The 25,212-nt window shown below is 47.3% G+C and overlaps 1 protein-coding gene across 1 annotated transcript in view; it reads left to right on the forward strand.

Moving 5' to 3' along the window:
* Positions 1-25,212, forward strand: part of CPD (carboxypeptidase D) — a 575,290-nt gene that overhangs the window by 531,950 nt on the left and 18,128 nt on the right. The window contains exon 19 of the mRNA XM_069226269.1: positions 435-620. Coding sequence (XP_069082370.1) covers positions 435-620 — 186 coding nt within the window. The remainder of the gene's footprint in view (positions 1-434; positions 621-25,212) is intronic.

Genomic DNA, 25,212 nt, shown 5'->3' on the forward strand with positions numbered 1-25,212 from the left:
TTGGCATAATATTTCATCAAGCATATTTATAATGCACCAGTTTACATAAACTGTCCTCTTTTGCTACATTTCAAATACTTTCTCTCGCTAGCATGTCAACAACACAATCTAAGGTGGAGTCTTTGTCCTGGTGCATTTTGGGGTTCGGGAAGGATTGTGAATCTGTTTAAAACCAACACCTTTATTTCAAAGAAAAACATTTAACATCTGCACCCAAAACTAGATGACTGGGCAATGCAAAGTATGTGAATCTGCAGCACTGTAGGCTGCAAAGCAATTGTTAAAGGTAAGTAATGTTCTCTATTCACCTGGAACAACATGTTAATTCGTTCTAGAGGATAACCTCACAGACTAAAGTCATAGGCTGATGTGATTCTAGATGCACTGCTTACTGTATTGTGCTGAGTTCTCAGTCTTAACCTTTATTTTTGCAGGTGCACAAAGGTGTGCATGGCGTTGTCAAAGACACAAGAGGTAACCCAGTCCCAAAAGCAGTCATTGTGCTGAACCAGGGAGTGAAAGTCTATACCAACGAGGGGGGCTACTTTCATGTCCTGCTTGCACCTGGATTCCATAACATCAACGCAATGGCAGATGGGTATCAGCAACAACGCACCCAGGTGAGAGACAAACCATACAAAAAATGTAAAGGAGCTAGGTAGATGTTAATATAAAGTCCCAAGTGTTAACATTTACTGTAACAGGATAGACCGTAAGAGCCCAATAGGAAGTGAATACAGTGCACTCACCTTTTCACTAGCTACCTGCTAACCCCCATACCACCCTTACCATTATGACTCAGCCGCTGTTATGTTTCAAAGGTTCCTACAGATTTTTCTTCAGCTATGGTAATTTAATCTGGACCTTTCCAGACAAAACCAGATTTAATTAGCAATTTTATGTTTTATAATATTTTGAAATTCGTTTATTTTGAAAATGTTCTTCTTTTCTCTTTACTTTTAAGTGGCCTGCAAAGTTTGGCTAAAGGCATTTACGGTTGTGTTTAGAATTCCTATCCACTGTTTATTTTAGTTCTGCCCCTCATCAATGTCAATGAAAAGTCTTTTAGAGACATCAGTTTCAACTTCTGAGAACTTTACTTCTATTTTACTTAAGTATATTTGTGTTTATAATGATACTGTACTAATCTATTTTTACCCGTTTTAATTCATATTAATTACAGTTACTTAAAACTATAACATAGTAAGTTTTAGAATAGCTTTGCTAACAGCCTCCAATTACTGAAATTGGTAGGGATTTCCAAAGACCCTTCCAAATGTGGATTATTGTACTTCTTCTTTTATGCCTTACAGGATGAGTTTGTAATCTGCGAACAGCCTTAAGTTTTAAACACCCAGAAATATTACCCGATCAGTTGTTTATAATACACATACAAATGACTATCCATAGACTTCTTCAACTTGCCACAAGTGTGACTTACGATAACAGTATAGCACAAAAAACAAGAAGAAAACATTTAGCCGAACAAAGAAGGGGTAACTTAAGGTTCAGCATTAAACTTTGAATACGCAGTTTAATAAAGAATTTGAACATAGGATGGTAGTGGAGGCAAGTTGTTCCAGAGTTTAACACCCACTATGTTGTGGGTACACTCTTGCCTCTTCCGTTATTCGTGTGCTGCATGTACATTGGGATCTGAATTAGAGCAGAGCTGCCTCATCAGTGGTAAGCCGAAATTGCTTCAGTCAGTTATCTCAACATATCCATGTCAGCAGCAGAGCTCGGAATTAGATAATTTTGACAACGCTTTGGGCACTTTTTCCACACAATTGAGTGGTATGGTTGAATTTCCTTAGAAGATAAGTCATGTTTTGTATTGTTTGGAGCATGGTAATTTTCCCCTAAAATGTTGATAAGCACCATCATGCAGAATTGAAGGTGGGCAGCTACCATTGCTTAAACAAGGACCTGTCCTTAGCCTTCAGTACAATCTCCCACCCCATCCATACCCAATGACTGCATGAAGCTGGCATCAAAGAGCCCCCCTTTAAATGGATTTCCTCCTTCCTGACAGGTTGCAGCCAGTCTGTCAGCCTTGTCCCCTTCACTTTGGACACATCAACTGTATTTGCAGAATTCCATAAGGATCCTCACTCAGCCTCACCCTGTTCAATGCTTATATGACCTGGGTCACCAGCATCATCCGTGCCCACTAAATCAACATCATATTCCACTCTGACAACACTCACGTCATACTCTCCCTCATCGATAGGATGCCAAACACCCAGACCAATTTCTCCTCCTGCATGACCAAAGTCTCCAGATAAATTAAAACCAATTGCCTGATGCTCAAGACAGACAAGATGGAAGTTAGTAAACTTCGGCGAAGAAACCTTGCTTGGGGACTCCACTTGGTGGTCTGCTGAACTCGGACCCACACCCCTCCCAGTAACCCACGCAAAGGACCTCAGAATAGTAATTGCCCACCAGCTCATCGTGATGAGCAAAATGAACACAGCCTCAATCTCCTGCTTCCACACACTCAAGATGATCTTCAAATGCTCCCCACCAACCCTCGCAGAACTGTCCCCCAAGCCCTCATCACCAGCAATTTGGACTACAACAACATTCACTATACCATACTCAATGCTTAGCTGGGCAGAAGACTCTAGACCATGTAAAATCTCAGCAGTCAAACCCACCTTCAACCACCCATTCCACACTCCCAGCACCTCAAATCCACTAATGAGCACTCTTCAAACTCCTCTCTTACACATACAACTTTTACTCAACATTGGCCTCAGCTACCTCAGGAACCACATAAACTTCCACAAACCTACTAGACACCTCTCCTAAGCCGGTCTCCTAGTTGGAAATGCCCCCTGCTAATCCAAAAACAGAACTGACGGTCGTGCCTTCTCCTACCTCGCTCTTAAAGTATGGAACAACCTGCCCTGCACATCATAGCTGCACCCTGAGGTCTTGAAATCTGCCGTGAACAGAAGACCTAGCTCGTCACCTAGCCCAGCCCATTCAGCTTCTACTTCTGTGCCAGGATACCTTCCAGGGTGAGTTGTGCTGTACAAATGCATATGGCACTATATAACATTCAGGCATTTGACATCTTGCTTCACTTGAAGCACCTTTGAGCTTCCGTATGACAACAAAAATGTCTCCTCTATTGATGATACGGTCTTGTTGGTATCAGGGCAGAATGCAAACTGGCCGTACATGAAAATATGAAATAGGATCTTTGGAGAATGATGATTCTCAGAAAAAAGTGGATAAAATTATGGGAGTCTCTTCCATAATCGAGAAATATTATATAAGATCTCGATACAGTGATATATAACCCTACCTATAGTGCACAAGCTACATACAAGTTTAGATGGGAAATGCTGGAGTGAATACTTACAGGAGGGAGACAAACTGCATACATGGTGGTCTCACCCAGTGATGGAAATGTTCTGAAAGGAGGTTCTAAGACATAAAACGAATGGTAGGGTTTCCAGTCCCCTCAGACCCAGTTGGTGTGATTTCAGGTTTGAAGTCACTTAAATTGCGAGGTCTCTCAAAACGTAATTACAGATAGATTGTAAATGCTGCAAAGCAATTGATTGCCCATAAATAGAAAATTAAAGACATTAGAGGCATGGGCGAGAAAGTGGCAAGGCTGACATGGATTTGTCATCATTAGAGAATTAAATTTTGAGAAAATGTCTCAGCGGTTAGTGGAGTTCTTGTGCAAGGAATTGCCTGCGTAATGGTTACCGAAATCCTTAGTCCTTCAGATTTGGTGAGGCAACCTGGACTGTGAAGTGAACCAGAAAGAAATACAGGCCTGTTAAAAACTCATGGCATACGATGGCGAATTTGGCTATCTGTGTAGTGTACCAATGTAAGGGGACACTATGCAAATAGTCCGGGGCGACCCTTATTGGCTGACAAGGGTTAAAATAGTAAACCTAACAGCTTTCTTTTCTTGCATTGTGGGCGAGCAGTTATTCTTAATAGTGAACAGTTTTAAGCATTTATTGCACAGAGATCCAGTAAGCAGGATGCATACTCAAAGAAATCAAACACAAATTTATAAAAATAACACTTTATATGAATTTCAATACCAAGGTCATAAGACTTGAGTAAGTACTTTTTGAGATAGGAATTTTTTGGTTTCAAAAGTTGAGAGTGCAGTTTCTGGAGCTGTTAATGTTATCTTATGGAGGAAAAACGTACTGCATTTGAGCATTTGTCAGTGACTTACAGGACTGTTCTTTAGGACTTATGGTAAGTACGGAGCAAGGTCCTAAACCACCTTGGGGGTGCTTTTGGTCGTCCAAGTGCAGTGGTGTGTTATGGCATTGGGTGTCCCATTCACTTCAATTAAGATAAGTGCGGTTGGAAAGAGGCTGCAAGTAGGGACGGGTTGCCAGTCTGGGAGAACCCACAGGGGAGATCGACCCTTCAAATGCTCAGGCATGTCGGGACACCATTGGTCCACTTCTCCTCGGGTAGGGGGGCTCAGGTGCAGTGGTCTTTTGGCAACAAGTTTGTGTGCTGGAGTCACTCGTGGTTGAGGGGGTTAGGGGGTCCTGCAAAAGGTGGCTGCAGGCAGTGACTGTAAGTCCAGCCTGGTCAGACCCAAGGATGGGCTCGGTGCTTGTGGGTCTCAGCACCCCGTGGGCACTGTCACCTCCCTCTGGCTGTGGGGCACGGGTGCAGAGGCAGTTTGAGGTGTTGGGTGGCAGCAGTCATGGACTTACTCTGTCTTAGGCTCTGCAAAAGAGAAGCAGGCAGGTCAGCTGGGCCACTCTTGATGTGGATCTCACTGCCCCTGAATTCCCTCAACTTGCAGGTTGGTTTTCCTCAACGTTAGTGCCCCCACTTGACAAAACAAGCTTAGAATGCTGCAAGAGGTCTGGTATCCCAGGTGTTGTTGCTGTGCGGCTCCGCATGATTCTGGCATCCCCACACTTTGAGGACTGATCTGACCTGTTAGAGCACAGGGACCTCTTCCTGGGCAGCTGCTTCCTTTGGGTAGTGGGTGTCACACTGTCCCAGAATTCCAAATTCCACCACCCGCAAGATGGTGGAATTCCTAACTTCGTGTCCAGTCTCATGGTGCAACATGCCTCCTGCATAGCTAATTTTCCCACCTCTCCTGTGCCAAATGGGCCTCAGGGCAGGGGGTTGCCTCTCCCAGTTCTGGGAGAGTCTGGGGTCGCATACCAAAGGTGGCAGGTACTTTGAAGTTCCTGGCCTTGGTATGCAAATTTACAGGCCATCCTGTTGGCTGAGGAGATAATACCTGCTGCCAGGCATTGTTTCTAACATCAGTGAGCAGAGGCTTTGACCTCCAGGGGGGGTCATAAACTCGTCTGTGGCAGAAGGCTGGTGATACTGGTCATCCAACAAACTAGAGGACTAGTAGGTTTTAGGGGGCACCTCTAAGGTGCCCTCTGGGTGCATGTTGTAATCCAATACTGGCATCAGTATGGATTTATTAAGATGAGGTGTTAGATACCAAATACCACTATTTTCCATGCAGCCATCTTGTAGCTGGGTCACTCATGCTGATCAGTGCCCAGTACAGAAGATAGATGCCCGGTCACTTCTAATGTCTAGGAATAGAACTAGACATCACAGGGGCATATCTGCTCATTCCGATATGTCCTCACATGTATTATAATGCACCCTGCCTTATGGCACTTAAGGGTTGCTATAGGGATGACTTGCATATAATGCTTGCAGTGATTTTGGCATAGCATCCAGTAAGTGTCTCATGTTGTGTTTTCCCTCAGGGTTTGTACCATTTAGTAGGGACTTACAGGGGTGCTAAAGTCCTGTTCCAGTTGTGAAACAGTCAGACATACTTTCTTTTAAGGACAGAACACTGGCACTGAGGTCTGATTAGTAGGCCTCAGTGCACTGTCAGTTGAAAACCAGGATCTAGTAGATCTAAATGGGAGCAAAAAAGTGGGTGGGGGGCACCTGCAAAAAAGCCCAATTTGATCATATATATAATATATATACTTAACCCAATCCCAAAGGATCGATAAGATAAGTGATCTATATATGTCTATATCTATATAGATCTTTATTATATGTGATGGCATGCGTGGCTTGTAGATACCTGTGCTCTGCATGCTCCTGCCATCTAGTGTTGGGTTCGAAGTGTTGCAAGTTATTTTTTCTTCGAAGAAGCATTTTCGAGTCACAGGATCAAGTGACTCCTCTTTCTCGTGATACTGCGCATGGGCATTGACTCCTTTGTTAGATTTTCTCTCCGCCGTCTAGTTCGGACGCGTCTCTTCGCAATGTTCTCCCTTCACTCCTGTTTCGAAATCTTTCTTCTGTCTTTCCTTAAATAGATGGTATTGTCTTCAATCGTGCTTTTCTGTTTCGCTCGTCTCACTCCATCGGTTTGGGCATCTTCGCCCCATCAGGCCTACCTCACCACTTGCCACCGAACAGCATGCCGTGCTGATGGAACGAACACCATTTCGGTTCTGCCCTCGGTGCTACTCCAAATTCCCCCACACTGACAAACATCTGGTGTGTAACTTGTGCCTCTCCTCTGACCATCAAGAAGCCGCCTGCAGATCCTTCTGGTTGAAAAATACGCTTCAGGACGGGAGGGCTCAATGACTAAAGATATGGCGCACAGGACTCCGGGAAGGACACTGTGGCCATTTTCAGGGGATGAGCACACCCAGTAGTAGCCAGAACAGGAGTCCTTCTCCATCCAGAACTACAGCTCCGACATCCAGTCAAACATAGATAGTCGGGCAGTCACAACCTCTGAGTACTGTTGCCCCTCCTGCCCCCTCTAAGACTTCCAAAAGACCCTTTACCGACGTTGCCCAACCGCCACTACCTTCGGACCATGCCCAGCTCTGAAAAACTGGCTTGGATGCCCCCCTTCTGGCTCAGCAACGAAAATCGCTAAGGCTAAGTCACCATGTTTAGCGTCAACCTCAACATCTTCGGTCCGAGACAACGGTCCCACTCCACCTCAAACCTCTGCACTGAGCCGAACAACCACCACCTCAAATTCGGTACAGACTAAAGGGCACTGATCGAAAACTTGGCCGAAAACAAGGAATTCAACTTCTTTGGAACCAAAAGACTCTAGTCAATCTTTAGCCACTCCATCTCCAGTGGAACCCATTTTGGAGATTATGGACGCTCATCAGCACCGCCTCCTCATCCAAGAGGGGACATGGTGCATCATTGCATCCCCGCAGGTTACCTTCAATCAAAAATTATCTTGTCAGGAGGCTCTGGATAAGTCACCACCTCCAAAGAACATCAAGGAAACGTTTATCTCCATTCACTTTCCTTTTCCTCCTCCTCCTCCACTCCACACTTTAAAAGCCAAAGAAAGACAGATACTGCAAAGGCCATGGGCATTTTATTATCTTCCTCACAAAGAGGTACTTTTTGTCTCCCCACATTTTGAGGAGGTTACAAACCAACAACCTCAAAGGCCTCTTCATCTCAGGCCAAACAGCCTTCCAGCTCCTACTCATGAGGATTCTTTAGAGGCACCTGTAGAGGTAACAAAACAAGAGGTACCTCAAAAGCTAAATAGTGACTGTCTACACCTACCCACCCCCAAGTCCACACCTGTTGAAGGAAAACTTCAAGATTTCTCTACACAATGGGCTAACATCACTTCAGATCAATGGTTCCTATCCATTATCCAACATGGCGCTACTGCCTGGAGCTCATTACTACTCAACATTCCCTCTTGGTCTCCCAAGCTCTCGCATGAGCACCTTCTTCTCAAACAAGAGATACAAATCCTTCTTCTCAAAGGAACCATCGAGCCAGTTCCAATACAATATCAAGAAACAGGAGTACTCTCTTGGGCCCATTCCGGATCTAAGGCCCTTAAACCATTATATTCTATCTGAACACTTTCAGATGGTAACTCTTCCAGACGTTCTCCTTCTTCTACAAAAAGGCAACTGTATGACCGCCCTAGATCTCAGACGCCTCCTTCCATTTCCCCATTCACCCTGAACACCATAAATAGTTCAGATTCGTGATTGCAAGAAAACACTATCAATTCAAGATTCTACCTTTAAGAGTCACCACAGCTCCCAAGGTCTTTAGAAAGTGCTTAGCAGTACCACAGAAGACAGAATGTACACATATTCCCTTATCTAGACAACTGCACACCCTGGGTTTCACTCTCCGCTTCATCAAATCCCACCTTCAACCTCTCCAGATACAGCCATATCTAGGAGCTATACTCAGTGCAGAATTAGGGATTGCATACCTCAATCAGGAATATGTTCACAGCTTTCAGTCTCTCCTCCCCCAGTTTCAAGAGAATTGTTCATACACATTCAGAACCATAATGTGCCTGTTAGGGATGATGGCCTCCTGATTTCCCATACCAGACTCTACATGCATCCTCTACAGCAATATCTGTCTCGTCGGTGGGCTCAATCACATGGTTAGTGCAAAGATCTAGATCCATACTCGCCACTCTCTGCAATGGTGGAACTCTCAATCTCTTATAGGGGTGACCTTTTCTGGAACCTCTGCCTCAGATCAGTCTTACTACAGATGCTTCACACAGGCTGGTGCGCTGACCTTCAGGACCTTTCAGTGTAGAGCCATTGGGATTCTCATCATCAGTCGCTACACATAAGCTTCATAGAGCTTCACACAGTATTTCTAGCCCTGAAAGCATTTATTCATCACCTCTCTCAGAAGGTTGTCCTAGTCTGCACAGACAATATGACAGCAATATATTGCCTTCTGAGACATTGGGGACAAAGTCACTCCATTTGTCACAACTCTCTCAGACTTTATAGAAATGGGCTCTCCACCATCGCATTCACATAGTGGCAGAGTATCTCCCAGAAACAAAACAACTTTGCAGACCTGCTCAACAGGATGAAGCAGCAAGTCCACAAATGGAAACTCCACCCACAAGTCCTTTAAAGTTACTTCTGAAAGTGGGGAAAACCTCAGTAAGGCCTTTTCGCCACAGCAGGAAACAGAAAATGCCTAATGTTCGCATCCAGGTACCCACAGTCTCAATCCAAAGGCAATTCTCTGTGGATGAAGTGGTCAGGGATATTTGCCTGCGCTTTACCTCCTCTCCCTCTCATTCCATTTCTAATTCGACAGATCAGGCAAACATCTCTCAAAATGATCCTTGTAGCTTCAACATGGGCACGCTAGCCCTGGTTCATCACACTACTGGATTTCTCACTAGTCCCCCCCCCCGAGAAGCATCCAAACAGGCCAGACCTTCTCACTAAAAACCAAGGTCGGGTCAGACACCCAGACCCCAAATCTTTCAACCTTGTGAAATGGCTCCTGAGGTCGTAGAGTTTGGTTATCTAGAACTGCCTACAGAGGGCATGGACATCCTTAGAGAAGCTTGTAAACCCACTACCAAAGCATGTTATGCTGCAAAGCGGAAATGCTTTGTTTGCTACTGTCCACTCCAAAATATAAATCCCATCATAGCTACTGCCCAAGACATTACAAAAAGCTACCGTCCAAGACATTACAAAAGGCTAATTTAGCTTACACTTCCATTTGCTTACATCTTGCGGCTATAGCTGCATACTTACAAACACAAATCCCTCTCTGAGACTCCAGGAATTAAAGCATTGATGGAAGGTCTTAAATTGGTCATTCCACCAAGAATGCCCCCTATATCATCATGGAACCTCAATAGAGTCTTTACTAGGCTTATGGGTCTTCCTTTTGAGCCACTTTACTCATGTCCTCATCAGTACCTCTCATGGAAAGTGGCCTTTTTAGTTGCTATCGCATCTCTCAGGCATGTTAGTGAGCTCCAGACACTAACCCCCGGAAGGACCATTCTTTCAGATTCATAAAGACAAGGTGTTTCTTTGCACCAATCCGAACTTCTTTCCTAAGGTGGTCTCCCAATCACATATTAATCAACCCATTGAGTTGCCAGTCATCTTTTGCAGCCTGACTCAGTTGCTGTAAGAGCTCTTCACACTTTGGACATTAAACATGCATTAATGTTCTACATTGAAAGAACAAAAGATATCAGAAAGACTAAACCAACTTTTTTAGCTTTCTCATTACCTCAAAAAGGCAATCCAGTATCCAAAAGCAGCATAGCTAGGTGGATAGTCAAATGTATTCAGATTTGTTATGCTAAAGCAAAACAATAACTTCCTGTCTCTCCCAGAGCACACTCTACCACGAAGAAGGAAGAAGATACTCCCGATCTTTCCTTGGAAACATATCCATAGCTGACGTTTGTAAACCAGCTACATGGTCTACACAACATACATTTACAAAACATTGTGTCGATGTATTTGCACGTCAGCAAGCCAGTGTAGGCCAGCAGTACTGAGAACACTTTTCCCATCAACTGCAACTCCCACAGGTTAGCTGCCGCTTTCATGGAGGGACTGATTTACAGTCTAAGCAGAACATGTGTATCTACAGCCAGACATGCCATCGAACGGAAAATGTTACTTACCCAGTAAGTATCTGTTTGTGATGTGTAGTGCTGTAGATTCACATGCACCCTCCCTCTTCCCTGGACACCTATGACCATTTCAGTTGCTTTATATTGGTATATAGTTGTACCTATATTTCCATGGACATCTACCTCTATAGTTCCTCTACACTCCTTTTCTCACCTGCCTGCGGGAAAACAATCTAAGAAAGGAGCTGATGCTCATGCGCAGTATCCCCGAGAAGAAGTCACTCAATCCCGTAACTCGAAAATGCTCCTGCAAAGAAAAACAACTTAAAACACTCCAAAAACAACACTAGATGGCAGGAGCACGCAGAGCATGTGAATCTATAGCACTCCACAAAATGTTCCAAACAAAAGTGTACCCAAGAATCTTGTTGTGCTTTCTAAGTTTCGGGGTGATCTGTCAAGCAGGGGCTGACAAAAAGGAGGTTGGGGGGGTTAAAAAAAAAAAAAAAAAGGGCATGACTACAGCCCTAACTGCTGGACAAATTACTCCAAATTTGGCAGGAACGTAGCTCTTGGTCCAGAAAGTGTGCTTTTTGTTATTTGGTGTAAGTCTGTTTCATTAAAAGCAAATCAAGTTGGTATACGTGGAGATGTGAATACTCCTGATCTCATGTAGAAATATGATTGGCTGCCAACTCTTCAACCAGGAAGTGGTGGTGGCCATTTTGAGACACTGCTTCAGCCGAGTCTCAAAGAAATGAAGGAAGAAAAAAAAAAAAAGTAGGCAGGGTACGTTTACCCAAATCCCCTAGCCTTGGTGCAACAAGGCTTAAAAGTATATTTTTTTAAATCACAGCGAAAATCGCTGCTTTCGCGAATTTCCTCATGATTTAAAAAAAAAAAAAACCACAGGCTCTTGTGTTTCTCTGTTCTGTTGCCCCTTTGGTGGGCCAGGTCCCGGGGGCATTTTGGGGGAAAACAAATCGGAGTGGGTACATGGATTCCCCCTCCTAGGTGTTTCAGGAGCCCCAGGGGACCGCCACTGTGTCTGTAAAATATGCTGTGGGGGGCCCTCACAAACCCCAGTTTGTCATTTCTCAGCAATTCTTTTGACCTAAAGATATTTAAGGTACGTACAGAAATGTGGTCTCACTCTTTGTACTTGTCAAATGCATTTTTTTGTTCAATTTGTCAGAACATTTCTCATTCTTAGTGGCACGAGGTTCGGTGGTTGTAGGGGGTTGGCTGCAGGCCAGATCCTGCAACCAAACCCCCGCTGCGCATGGCTGAAGGCTGCGCGTTGTGAAGGGTTGCATGGTTTTAGGGGGCAGCCAACCTCTGCCACGCACGTCCTTCATCTTCGGCCTGAAAAAATCAGAGGTTACTGGGACATTATAGTTAGGCTTATATTTTAAACTTGCAAAACCATAGAAACTCAGCAGTTAGTTATTTCAAGTAACTATAACCTGTGCCCTAAGGTAACTATACTGCATGCTCACATCATGCACAGTATTGTCATCAATACTTTTACTGCAAATGTTAGTGATATTATCAATGATGTCATCGAACATGTCATGAGTAATGTAATATCTGGGATAAATAGCAATGCATGGCGAAGGTGCGAGTTACAGTTACCTTAGGGCATGAGTTATAGTTACTTGAAATAACTCTAACTGTAACAGCTGGATTTCTATGGTTTTGTGTATGTAAAATCTGAACCAGACTATAACGTCCCTGTAACCTTTGTGTTTTTTAATGAATTTTAAAGTTTTTCTTATTCTATTTCCTAACTACAACGTCCTTGCAATCTTTTTTTCACTGAATGTCTAGGTTTTTTTTAACGTTAAGTAAGATGCCCATCTCAATGCACAGTGGGGTTGGACACAGGGCGCTTGGCCTGATGTTCTGGTGCCCCCATCCAAGCTTTGCTGCTCCTGTCCCCGTTCATCCTTGCCATCCATTGTCCAAGTTCATGCCCTTGCTCCCTCATTATAGCCCTGTGTGGCTATTGTTCTGCCACTGCCCTCCCCCCTGCCCTGAACTGTTAGCTTGCTCCCCATTCACCTCCTCCCTGCCCTCTGTTGTCGGAGTCCAGGCACCAGCCCCCTCCCTCCTGCCCTGCCTGGTTGGATGTGCAGCTACTGCCCTCCATGTAGCTTGATGTCCCTGCCTGCTCCTCTTGCCCTTTGTTGCCCAAGCCTATGCCCCACCATTGCCCTCCTACATAGCCCCTGTGCTTAACTTGCTGCTCCTACCTTAATAGTGAGCAGCCGGAGAGGACAGTTATGCAAGGGATCGAAAGGAGCACACATAAGGAAGGTAAGAACCAAATTAAGATCCCACTGGGGCATAACGGAAGGCACAGGCGGGAACAGATGTACAAGCCCTTTCAAAAACCTCTGTACTATAGGTGATTTAAACAGAGATGGTTGATCAGGCAACTGAAGAAAAGCTGATAAGGCTGCAAGATAGCCCTTAAGAGTCCCCAAGGAGGGACCCTGCTGGGCGAGAGACAAAATAAACAAAAGGATGTTAGAGAAGAAGAAAGAGGATCAATCGACCTCTCTGAACAATATGAAACAAAACGTTTCCAACGGCAGGCGTTGATCGACTTAGTAGAGGGACGCATGGCTGCCAGAATGACATCACAGACCTCGGGAGGGAGGTCATAAACCATCAACTGTCGCCGCTTAATCTCCACGCATGAAGGCGCAGAGTTGACAGGTTCGGGTGGAGAACCTTCCCCTGCTGCTGCGACAGAAGATCCTCCCGAAGAGGCAGCCTGATTGGAAGACTGATGCTCATTTTGGGAAGCTTTGGATAACAAACTCTCCGTGCCCAATCCGGAACCACAAGGATTACTTGGGCCCGGTTGTTCTTGATTTTCTTGAGAACTCTGGGCAGAAGTGGTATAGGTGGAAAAGCGTATAGGAGGCCTGAACTCCACTCGCGAAGAAAAGCGTCGCCTAGCGATAGCCGCCTTGGAAACTCCAACGTGCAAAACTGCTGACATTGCGCGTTCTCTGCGGAGGCGAACAGATCTAACCAAGGCTCTCCCCACTGCTGAAAGAGTCCTTGAGCCACCTCCGGATGGAGACACCATTCGTGATCCTCTATGCATTTTCGGCTGAGTTCGTCTGCTCTGGCTTTCAGAGAACCTGCCAGGTGTTGAACCACCAAGGACATGCCCTGCAGTTCCAGCCATGTCCAGAGGCGTAAAGCCTCTTGACAAAGGGTCCACGACCCCACACTGCCCTGCTTGTTGCAGTACCACATTGCGGTAGTGTTGTCCGTGAACACCTGCACCACCTTCCCTTTCACAACAGGAAGAAATGCTTTTAATGCTAGCCGGATCGCCCGAAGCTCCAACAAGTTGATGTGGAGCCCGGATTCTGCTGGAGACCAGTGACCTCTGATCTCCACCTCCCCCAGATGGCCACCCCATCCCAGAAGTGGCGCATCTGTCACTACTGTTAGATCTGGTTGGGGGAGGGAGAGGGGTCTGCCCTTGACAGTTCACTAACCACCACTGCAGATCTTCTGCAGTCCTCTCTGAGATCTGAACCACATCGATAAGATTTCCCTGATGCTGTGCCCATTGGAACTTTAGGTCCCACTGCAGAGCCCTCATGCGCCATCTGGCATGCTTGACCAACAGGATGCAGGAAGCCATGAGTCCCAGCAGCCTCAGAGTCTGTCTCACCGAAATCCAGGATAGAGGCCGAAACATCGAAATCATAACCTGAATATCCTGAACCCGCTGATTGGGCGGATAAGCCCAATACTGCACTGTGTCCAGAACAGCTCCGATGAAAGAGAGCTTCTGAGAGGGAATCCGGTGTGACTTCGGCACATTTATAGTGAACCCCAGCGAATGCAAGAGGTCTGCCGTCGTCTGGAGGTGGGTGACGAGAGCCTGGGGCGTAGGAGCCTTCAACAGCCAATCGTCCAGGTAGGGAAAGACTGAAATCCCTGACCTGTGCAAATGAGCTGCCACCACTGCCATCACCTTTTGTGAACACCTGAGGGGCACTGGTGAGACCGAAAGGAAGCACGGTAAACAAAGTGCTTGTGGCCCACCTTGAACCGCAGGTAACGCCTGTGGCTTGGCAGGATAGGAATATGGAAATATGCATCCTGCAAATCCAACGCTACCATCCAGTCTCCTTGGTCTAGGGCAGACAAAACCTGAGCAAGAGTGAGCATCTTGAATTTCTCCTTCTTGACGTCCCTTAAATCCAAAATAGGTCGAAGGCCTTTGTTGTTTTTGGAAATCAGAAAGTAGCGGGAATAACAACCACTGCCTACTTCTGATATTGGGACTCTTTCTATGGCTCCCTTGGCCAAGAGAGCTGTAACTTCCTCGCGGAGCAAAGCCAGATGGTCCTCCATCAGCCATTCCTTTGTCGGAGGGATAGAAGGAGGAAAAGACTGGAAGGGAAGGGAGTAGCCCTTCTGTATGATCTGCAGGACCCACTTGTCCGTGGTGATAGAAAGCCAGTGAAGGAGATGAAAACGAATCCTCCCTCCAACTGGACGGACATGATCCCGCAGAACCACACTAGGAGGGCTTGGGCGCAGTGGAGGGGGGCTGTGTGGCGGCCGACCTCTGGCCAGACCCTCTTGGTCTGATGGTACCACGTCCTCTTCCGGGATGCTGTAAAGCCTGAGGACGGTGGCTAAACTGTGGCTGGCGTGGTACCACGCCCCTCCCGAAGCCTCGGAAGGGGCGAAAGACAGACTACTGTCGTGCCGGCACTGAAAGGCCCAATGATCTGGCCGTGGCTCAAGAATCCTTGAACCTCTCAAGCGCGGAGTCTGCCTTTTCGGCAAAAAGGCGAGAGCCATCAAAGGGCATGTCCATCAAGCTGGACTGGACTGGACATCCCCTCAAAAACCAGTAGAACGTAGCCAGGCGTGGCAACGTAGGGCCACTGACGATGAAATTGCTCTGCCCAGCGAGTCAGTTGTGTCCAAGCCACACCGGATTGTAAACTTGGCTGTATCTCTCCCATCCTTTACAGCCTGGGTGAGTGTGTCCCGTACGCCCTCCGGGATCTGGGGCAGCACTTGCGCCACTGTATCCCCTAAAGCATGGGAATAACGGCCCAATAGGCAAGAGGTGTTTACAGACCTCAATGCCAGGCTGGAGGAAGAAAACATGGTCTTCCCAAGCTGATCCAGCCTCTTGGATTCCCTATCAGGGGGAGCGGAAGGGAAGGCAGCACGGGAAGTAAAGGCTTGGACAACCAAGCTCTCAGGAGTGGGGTGTTGTCAGGAACCTAGGGTCGCTGTGAGCGGGTCTATGGTGGCGGCCGACCATCCTATTCACAGAAGCCCCTGTGCTGGGTTTGGACCACGTACCCAGAAGGACGTCTGTAAGAGCCCCATTGAAGGGCAACAACGGCTCTGATGTTGACACCCCCGGCTGAAGCACTTCTGTCAGGATATTCGTCCTGACTGGCACCGTAGACAAATCTAGGTCCAAGACCTCAGCTGCCCTATGCACCACCATAGCGAAAGAAGCCCCCCCCCCCCCTCCGTAGCCACATTAGGAGGAGAGAGCATACCAGTATCTGGAGATGTATCCAGTCGACTGGCCTCCCCTAGATTCTCATACCAGTCCTGCTGCAATCCTGATTCTAAAGGGTCCTCAGACCCCTCCCATTCCTCTCCTGCGTCTGGTTGTTCCAAATAATTCTCAGACAATGATCTGGGCCGAATCGTCGTACAATGTCGCTCCGGCTCCGGATCATCCGGAATAAGGATGGGGCTGCCACCGGTGGGCGCCGGTGGCGGAATCGTCGATGTTGGACCCGGTGCCGAAGGAGGTCGACTGTGAGGCTGAAGCCTCCGGCGTTGAATCCGAAGGGGCCCCTGCTGACCCCGTGGGGCCCGAAGCACCCTCCAACCCCCCCCCCCCCCCCCAGGGTACAGCCCGCTCAAAAAACGAGACGCATGGCCTCGTAGAATTCTTTTATTTGAGCGGTGGTCAATCCGGGCCCCGGAAAGGGGGGAAGACGCAGAGTCGACCCTGGCGACGGCTCTGCAGAACCGCGCTTGGAACGTCGACGTTCCCTAGACGCCTTGTCGGTCGACCGGCGTGGCGAAGACGAAGTCTGCTTGGACTTCTTCTTCTTCTTGTGCCTCTTGCCTTCCGATGACCTAGAATGCGAGGAAGAGGACGTGGTGCTCCGGGAGCGGTGCCGCAACCTCCTCCTACTGCGAGACTGTGACCTCCGCGGAGTAGCGCCGACCGAAGACGAATGTCGGGCCGCAAGAAGCTTAAGGGATCTCTACCTCGAGGCCTTCGGCACCATGGCCCGACAATCTGAGCACGAGGTGGAATCGTGGTCCTTGTCCAGGCACCAAAGACAAACTCGGTGCGGATCCGTCACCGACATGGTGCGATGACACGCACCACACAGCTTGAATCCTGTCTTTCTCGAAGACATGACTCCAAACAGCCAAAAAAGCATCGACAAACTGTCGAAGCAGGGTAGCTCTTTCCAAAACTGCGCTTAACTGGCGTGGAAGGAAAAGAACTGACATATGCGCGCCGAGACGGCGTCTATATAGACAACCGTGACGTCATAGACTGCTCCAACGACGCTGGTCGACGCACGTGGATCCAAACGACGTTGTCCGAAGGCTCGCGCGCAGGGTACTGCTCAGAATAAACTCCGGATTCGAAGCGCACGCCAGGGAATTCTAAGGTAAGGAAGCTGCAGCTAGAAGTCTCTATCAGATGTCAACATGCCCCAGGGACCTGGCCCACCTGGGGACTTCATAAATACAAGTGCTGGAGGCCACGCCCTTTTTTTTTTTTTTTTTTTTTTTTTTTTTTTAATATATAGTAGGTGAGATATATTATCCACTGCCAGTAGGTAGGTAGTTAGGACCTACTTTCCATTGAAAAAGCATTTTTTGACTTGGCTATATCGTTGGGGCTCCTTCATGAATCTTTATGAAATTTGTAGGGGTGATCCGTCAAGTGGGGGCCGAGAAAAAGGGGATTCAAAAAGTTTCTCCCATTTTAATTCCCATAGGGATTTTGAGCATCACTACAGCCCGAATCACTGGACAGAATTAAACCAAATTTGACTGAAAGGTAGCTTTTGGTCCAGAAAGCATGCTTTTTGTTATTTAGTGTACATCTGTTCAGTAGTTTTTGAGATATTGAAGGGAAAAGATGTATAGATATCTAGAGCCACAGATCAAAGAGATCTCGTGCTGAGATCTGATTGGCTGCCAACACTTCAACCTGAAAGAGTTGGCAGCCATTTTGGGACTCCGCTTTAAGCAAGCAGCAGGCACACATAAAGTGGGGCTGAGAGCAAGAAGAAAGCAGTGAGAAGGAGGCAAAGGCAAGCAGCAAGCACACTTCAGCACTTGTCATGGAAAGCAACATTTTAAGGACCTAACACGAATCCCCCTGGAATAGCTCATCGATATTCCCTCTTCTGAAATTATACGTAATTGTATGTATTTTTATGATGCTGAAATATTTTAGGGTTCCAACATTGCCCCAAAAGTCCCAGGAGAAATGCATAATTACAGCACAAACCCGGAATTCCTCACGAGATTCTTACAGTAAATCCCCTTTCTAGGCACAACTTAATTTTGCCTATTTAAGAATGTTAAATGTTGGATGGGAATTGGATATTTCTGATTGATACTTCTAAATGTAGATTCCTCACCCTTTGAACATCCCCAGGTGTCTGAATCCACAAAACTTTCATCAGTGCTTCTGTTTGCTGGCAGGTAGCATCATTTCCTCCACACTGTCTTCATACCACCGCAGAAATGACAGAGCACACTTGATCATGATGCCAATTTCTTTCTTTTTCCGCCCCAATCTTTGTCCATCTTGGACTCTTCCAAATTGTGTTTAAACAGTATACTAGGAAGTATGTCCCCTCCAAAAATAACAGGCCTTCAGAGGGACACTTTCAACCACAGATGTCTCACCTTAGAATATCCTCCAGGCATTAGTCTGCATTTGGAGATTTTTTTGTAGCAATGTTTACACATTCTGGTAGGTGGCATCGCAGAACTCCACACTGATTCAGTATGGCCCTAGAAGTAAGACAGTGGTGCCGCATATAATCGCTACCCTTTCATACTGATGTTGTTTTTTCTTTTCAAACCTTCCAATGTGGATCTTGAGCGGTGCTCCAGACTCTGTTTTCTGATAACTCCAGACATTTTCATTGTATGCTAGGGAACAGTGACTACACCAAAAACATCATGATTCAAGGATTTGTGCACCTGCAGTCAATGTCTGCCATGAATTGTGCCTTTAAGATACATTAAGTTGTCAGCCGGACTCAGTTAAGATACCGCCACAGAGCGGGTCCCTCAATTGATCCCAAAGTGCCCTGTGTTTCCTGGGCTGTTGTAAACTCTGCAGCAAATGTAGGCATTCAAATAGGCCATTCATCATATTTTCAGTGTACCTCTGGCTCTTTCTAGCATGTCTTTGGGCCCAGTGGAACCACAGGAGCCACCAGTCACGTTATAGGTGGGTCCCTCCACGACAGGCTTCTTGCTTCCTACTCATTACTGGGCCTGTGCCATCTCTGATACACATTTCCATCCCAGCCTCTAGATCGTTGGCCTCCTGACACTGATGTCCAAACCTGAACAGATGTAGTCTCAAGTTCAACCAATGTTGCACTATGAGATTTTAAAAGCGCAGTATGTTGTCATGCCCCCTGCCTCTATCCATGTACCTCTACCATGTCACAGCTATCAGAAGAGGCTCCAGTATGTTTTTGGCTCGGATTTGGAATCTGTGTCAGAATAAGGTACATCCCAGGATGTTAATGATGGAGAGGATTGCTTGTTCATGTTTCATTCCACTGAATGATGTCCTATACCTTGATGCCTCCTCATAGACAGTACCTGACTCACCACATGGACCACTAATGAGAAAAAGTGCCTTTTGAGTTTTCTCAAGAAAGACTGGCCAAGATCTGCAGTGGTGGCCAACAAATGCCAATTTGTCTTGTGGCAGGCTGCACACTCTTCCACACCCAGAGTTCAGCATGGTGGCAGACACATCGTTGCTGGGTTATGTGGGGCCTCCTGGGGCGATGGGGATCAGAGGCTCCAGATCAACCTACTGGCACTACGGAGCTATATGTCTGGCCCTGAAAGTCGTCTTGTCGTCCATCAAGGGTAGCCTGCTTGTTAGACCTGGCATCCTTGGCGTGTTCTCCCCTATTTTCTTGGCCTCTGGTTCCCATGACTTGACTATGGGCTGGACTCTGTTTTTGCTGTTTTTGATACTCTGGGCACTTTACCACTTCTGACCAGTGCTAAAGTGCAAGTCTTCCCTGTGTAAATTGTATGTCTAATTGGCTTTTCCATGGTTGGCACATTTGATTTACTAGTAGGTCCCTAGAAAAGTGCACTAGAGGTGCCCAGGGCCTGTAAATCAAATGGCACTAGTGGGCCTGCAGCCCTGGTTGTGCTACCCACATGAGTAGCCCTCTAAACATGTCTTAGACCTGCCACTGGAGTGTCTGTGTGTGCAGTTTTAACCTGCCAATTCGACTTGCTAGGCCGAAACCTTACCTTTTTATACCTGTAAGGCACCCCTAAGGTAGGCCCTACGTAGCCCTGTGGGCTGAGTGCAGTATATGTTAAGTGTTGTGTGTTTTACGTGTCTTAACAGTGAAATACTGCCAAATTCAGTTTTCACTGTTGCAAGGCCTATCTCTACAATAGGTTAACGTGGAGGCTGCCTTTAAATATTAAAGTGTATATTCGGTTTGGGAGCAGATAGAAATGTGGAGTTTGGTGCCTCTGCACTAACAATTTAAAAATACATCTTTTGTTAAAGTTTGTTTTTAAATTGTCAGTTTGAAAATGCCATTTTTAAAAAGTGGTCATTTTCTTGTTTAAAACATTCTGTGACCGCCTGCTTGTGTATTCCCTGTCTGGGTCAGACTGACCATTGGGCTGTTTGTGAATCCCCTCTAGACAATGGCACGAAGGGAGCTGGTGTGTAACCTGCATATCCTGATGGCCCAACTGAGCTAGAGTGAAGGGAGGAGTGGTCACTTACACCTGGATGGACTGTGCCTGCCCTCACACAGTGTAGCCTCCAACCCCCTGGTGTGAGTCTGGAGCTAGGCCTGGGCAAGGCAGGATCTTGTGAACAATAGAAACTTTCCATTGAAGGTTGCCTACTTCAAAGACAGAACGGAGTATAAGAAGTGGACCCAAAACCCAAGCTTTTTAGATTACTTCTGGATCAAGAGGAACCTCAGCCAAGAAGAAGAGCTGAAGATCTGGAGGAGGAGTCCTGCCCCTTTGCCTGTGAGTGTCCTTTGCTGGATTAACCTGCATGTGGTGCTTCTGCCTGAAAGGGGACAAATACTGGACTTTGCTGTGTTTTCCTGGTTGTGAATTGTCTCCAAGGGCTTGGACTGAGCTTGCCCCCTGTTCTGAAGTCTCAGGTCCATCAAAGACTTCCTCTGCCAGCACCTGGACTCTCTTGCTGAGACTCCTACACTGCCAAGTGGTGCCCAACCCAGTCGCAGAGCTCTTGAAAGGAGAAGCTGGTAGACCCAAGACTGAAATCCACGCACAGGAGCCAAGCGGGAGAAAAATATTTTTCTTTGAAGTTTACCTACTTCAAAGGCAGCAAGGGGTATAAGTAGTGGACCCAAAACCCCAGATTTTTAGATTACTTCTGGAACCAAGAGGAACCTATGCCAAGGAGAAGAGCTGGAGGAGGAGTACTGCCCCTTTTCCTGTGACTGTGCTTTGCTGGGTTGGCCTGTAGTTGCTGCTTCAGCCTGAGAGGACAAAGACTGGACTTTGTGGTATATTCCTGCTTGTGAAGAATATCCAAGGACTTGGACTGAGTTTGCTTCCTGTTTTTGAAGTCTCAGGGCCATCAAAGACTTCCTCTGCCAACATCTGGCCTCTCTGCTGAGACTCCTGCCCTGCCAAGTGGTGCCCTCACCTGCAACGTGGCTGAAAAATGATGCGCCACCCGCTTCGCGGCTAAAATTGATGCACCACCTGGCTGGGGAAACGGTGCAACACCCCCTTGCAGCTGCTGATAGCTTCACAAACCCCATGCAGCGCAGTTTTCCAACACCGTGCGGCCGGATTTCTCACGCATCATCGCTGGGTGTAAAAAAAATAATCAATGCAAGCCTGCGCGGATCCGAGGTGCCCATCCAGAAATCAACACTTTTCTCTCTTATGGGAGAGAAAAACAATGCATCGCAGACCCGACATGGAGAAAAAAATGACACACTGCCTCACTTGCGAGTAAGGAATTGACTCATCGCTGACTTCCTGCTGCACGCTCGATGGTGCAGCATTATTTTTAACGCAAACCAGGTACTTTGTGTAAAATTAACGTTTCAATTGTTTTCTATGGAGTAAGACTCTTATTCTTTTGAAAATTCATATCCGGACTTGTGTATGTTGGATTTTTGTCATTTTTGTCTTGTTTGATTTAGATAAATATTACCTATTTTTCTAAACTCTTGTGGTATCCATTCAGTGCATTACTGTGTGTGTTAGTACAAATACTTTACACATTGCCTTTGAGATAAACCTGACTGCTTGTGCCAAGCTACCAAAGGGGTGGGTAGGGGTTATCTAAAATGTGTATCTCCATTGCCCTGACTAGAGAGAGGGTCCCTGCTTGGACAGAGTGCAAACTGACTGCCAAATGGTGACCCCATTTCTAACACTGGTACAGATTCTCATGGTTGAGATAATCACAATTTGATAATACAACAAGCAGGTGAGAGTGGGTTTGTGGGTCCTGTGCTAAGATGCTTGATATTTTTGGAGGTAGTTGGAGCAGGAGAACTGTTTTTTCTAGTAGCCAACCACCTCGCAGTGTCCCTAAATGCCAGAGCGTATAAACTGAGCAGACGTCTGGCAGCTGACTTTGACATCTGCAGGCAAAGTTAGCCCAGGTTGTACTTGCTCAACGGAGACAACCCTGAACTTTGTGCCGTTGTTGAAGGCACAGTGTCTTCGTTTTTGCGCAGTCGAGTTTCCATAAGTGAACATGTTAGATGCATTCTAGTTGAAATGGAACAAGGAACTTATACACTTCGCTATCATTACCTTTCCTGCCCCAAGCTCTGCAGTAGATCAAGAATGACCAGGCCCAAGTAATCCCAACTGCCCGGAGTGTGACCATCTGTCCTCCAGTCAGGCTACTACTGCGGGAGAACTCCTGTCAATAGGACAAGGTCCTTCATCTGCACCACTACAGCATACACCTCTATGCCTGGAGATAGTGGTAGCAATTGATGGTACTTGATTTGCCATCTGACGAGGTAGAAGTCAGTCATACCACCCACGCCATGCCACAATTTTTTCTATGCTGGGTACGCTGTGAAATTTGTTGGCTTGTGTGGTTCCTTGAAACACAGACCCTCTTCCAGGCTAAGCTTTCATATGTTGCGGGCCAACCTGAGCTGACGAGGATAGCACTGCACTGGGGGCAAACTTCCCTACCATACCAGAGTACTGGTGGCACCCTGCTGCTGCAGCTGAGTGGCACTCCCTGACCCCTTATTTCGGCATATACTCTTGAACTATGGCACCTCCTGCTGCCTGAGGCCACTCTTGACTGCTATGGTGGGGGGGATGCTGCCCTGGATGGTCAAAGATGTGCTCCCACTGCCTGTGATGTAGGGAGAGTCTGTGCGGGTGATCTGATCTGCCCCAGGCTGGGACCCACCTCTTCCTCCCCCTCCCCCCACCCCCCAATTGATTGGGGACCTGGCTGACTACGACGTTGCAAGGGAGGCTGGACAGGCTCCCAGAACACCACACACTACTTGTTGCCCCCCCAACACCCCACGAGGTCTGGTGCTGGGCTCACCCTTGGCGATGCCTGGGGACTAATGGTCCTTGCTGCGTAATACTTCACTTGTAGTCTCCCCTGTCGCCGGATACGTCTTTCCCCGTCAGGGGGTCTCACGCTGGCAAACTGCCCCTTACCTTCTCCTGAACTGACCATGCTGGGGGCTGATTATGCATCCCCTACTTCTAACATCCCTCACCCCTCAATTTTTGATGGACCCCAGTGTAGGAAAGTACCATCTTGCCTGGCATGTTACCCCCATATTTCACTGTATATATGTTGTTTTAGTTGTATGTGTCACTGGGACCCTGACAGCCAGGGCCCCAGTGCTCATAAGTGTGCCCTGTATGTGTTACCTGTGTTATGACTAACTGGCTCACTGAGGCTCTGCTATCCAGAACCTCAGTGGTTATGCTCTCTCATTTCTTTCCAAATTGTCACTAACAGGCTAGTGACCAATTTCACCAATTTACATTGGCATACTGGAACACCCTTATAATTCCCTAGTATATGGTACTGAGGTACCCAGGGTATTGGGGTTCCAGGAGATCCCTATGGGCTGCAGCATTTCTTGTGCCACCCATAGGGAGATCTGACAACTCTTACACAGGACTGCCAGTGCAGCCTGAGTGAAATAACGTCCACGTTTTTTCACAGCCATTTACCACTGCACTTAAGTAACTTATAAGTCACCTATATGTCTAACCTTTACCTGGTAAAGGTTGGGTGCTAAGTTACTTAGTGTGTGGGCACCCTGGCACTAGCCAAGGTGCTCCCACATTGTTCAGGGCAAATTCCCCGGACTTTGTGAGTGCGGGGACACCATTACACGCGTGCACTATACATATGTCACGACATATGTATAGCGTCACAATGGTAACTCCGAACATGGCCATGTAACATGTCTAGGATCATGGAATTGTCATCCCAATGCCATTCTGGCATTGGGGAGACAATTCCATGATCCCCTGAGTCTCTAGCTCAGACCCAGGTACTGCCAAACTACCTTTCCCGGGGTTTCACTGCAGCTGCTGCTGCTGCCAACCCCTCAGACAGGTTTCTGCCCTCCTGGGGTCCAGCCAGGCCTGGCCCAGGAAGGCAGAACAAAGGACTTCCTCAGAGAGAGGGTGTTACACCCTCTCCCTTTGGAAAAAGGTGTCAGGGCTGGGGAGGAGTAGCCTCCCCCAGCCTCTGGAAATGCTTTGATGGGCACAGATGGTGCCCATCTCTGCATAAGCCAGTCTGCACCGGTTCAGGGATCCCTCAGCCCTGCTCTGGCGCGAAACTGGACAAAGGAAAGGGGAGTGACTACTCCCCTGACCTGCACCTCCCCTGGGAGGTGCCCAGAGCTCCTCCAGTGTGCTCCAGACCTCTGCCATCTTGGAAACAGAGGTGCTGCTGGCACACTGGACTGCTCTGAGTGGCCAGTGCCAGCAGGTGACGTCAGAGACTCCTTCTGAGAGGCTCCTTCAGGTGTTGCTAGCCTATCCTCTCTCCTAGGTAGCCAAACCTCCTTTTCTGGCTATTTAGGGTCTCTGCTTTGGGGAATTCCTTAGATAACGAATGCAAGAGCTCATCAGAGTTCCTCTGCATCTCTCTCTTCACCTTCTGCCAAGGAATCGACTGCTGACCGCGCTGGAAGCCTGCAAAACTGCAACAAAGTAGCAAAGACGACTACTGCGACCTTGTAACGCTGATCCTGCCGCCTTCTCGACTGTTTTCCTGGTGGTGCATGCTGTGGGGGTAGTCTGCCTCCTCTCTGCACTAGAAGCTCCGAAGAAATCTCCCGTGGGTCGACGGAATCTTCCCCCTGCAACCGCAGGCACCAAAGAACTGCATCACCGGTCCTCTGGGTCTCCTCTCAGCACGACGAGCGAGGTCCCTTGAACCCAGCAACTCTTTCCAAGTGGCTCCCACAGTCCAGTGACTCTTCAGTCCAAGTTTGGTGGAG

This window comes from Pleurodeles waltl, chromosome 3_1, assembly GCF_031143425.1.
Source record: "Pleurodeles waltl isolate 20211129_DDA chromosome 3_1, aPleWal1.hap1.20221129, whole genome shotgun sequence".
Classification (NCBI taxonomy): domain Eukaryota; kingdom Metazoa; phylum Chordata; class Amphibia; order Caudata; family Salamandridae; genus Pleurodeles; species Pleurodeles waltl.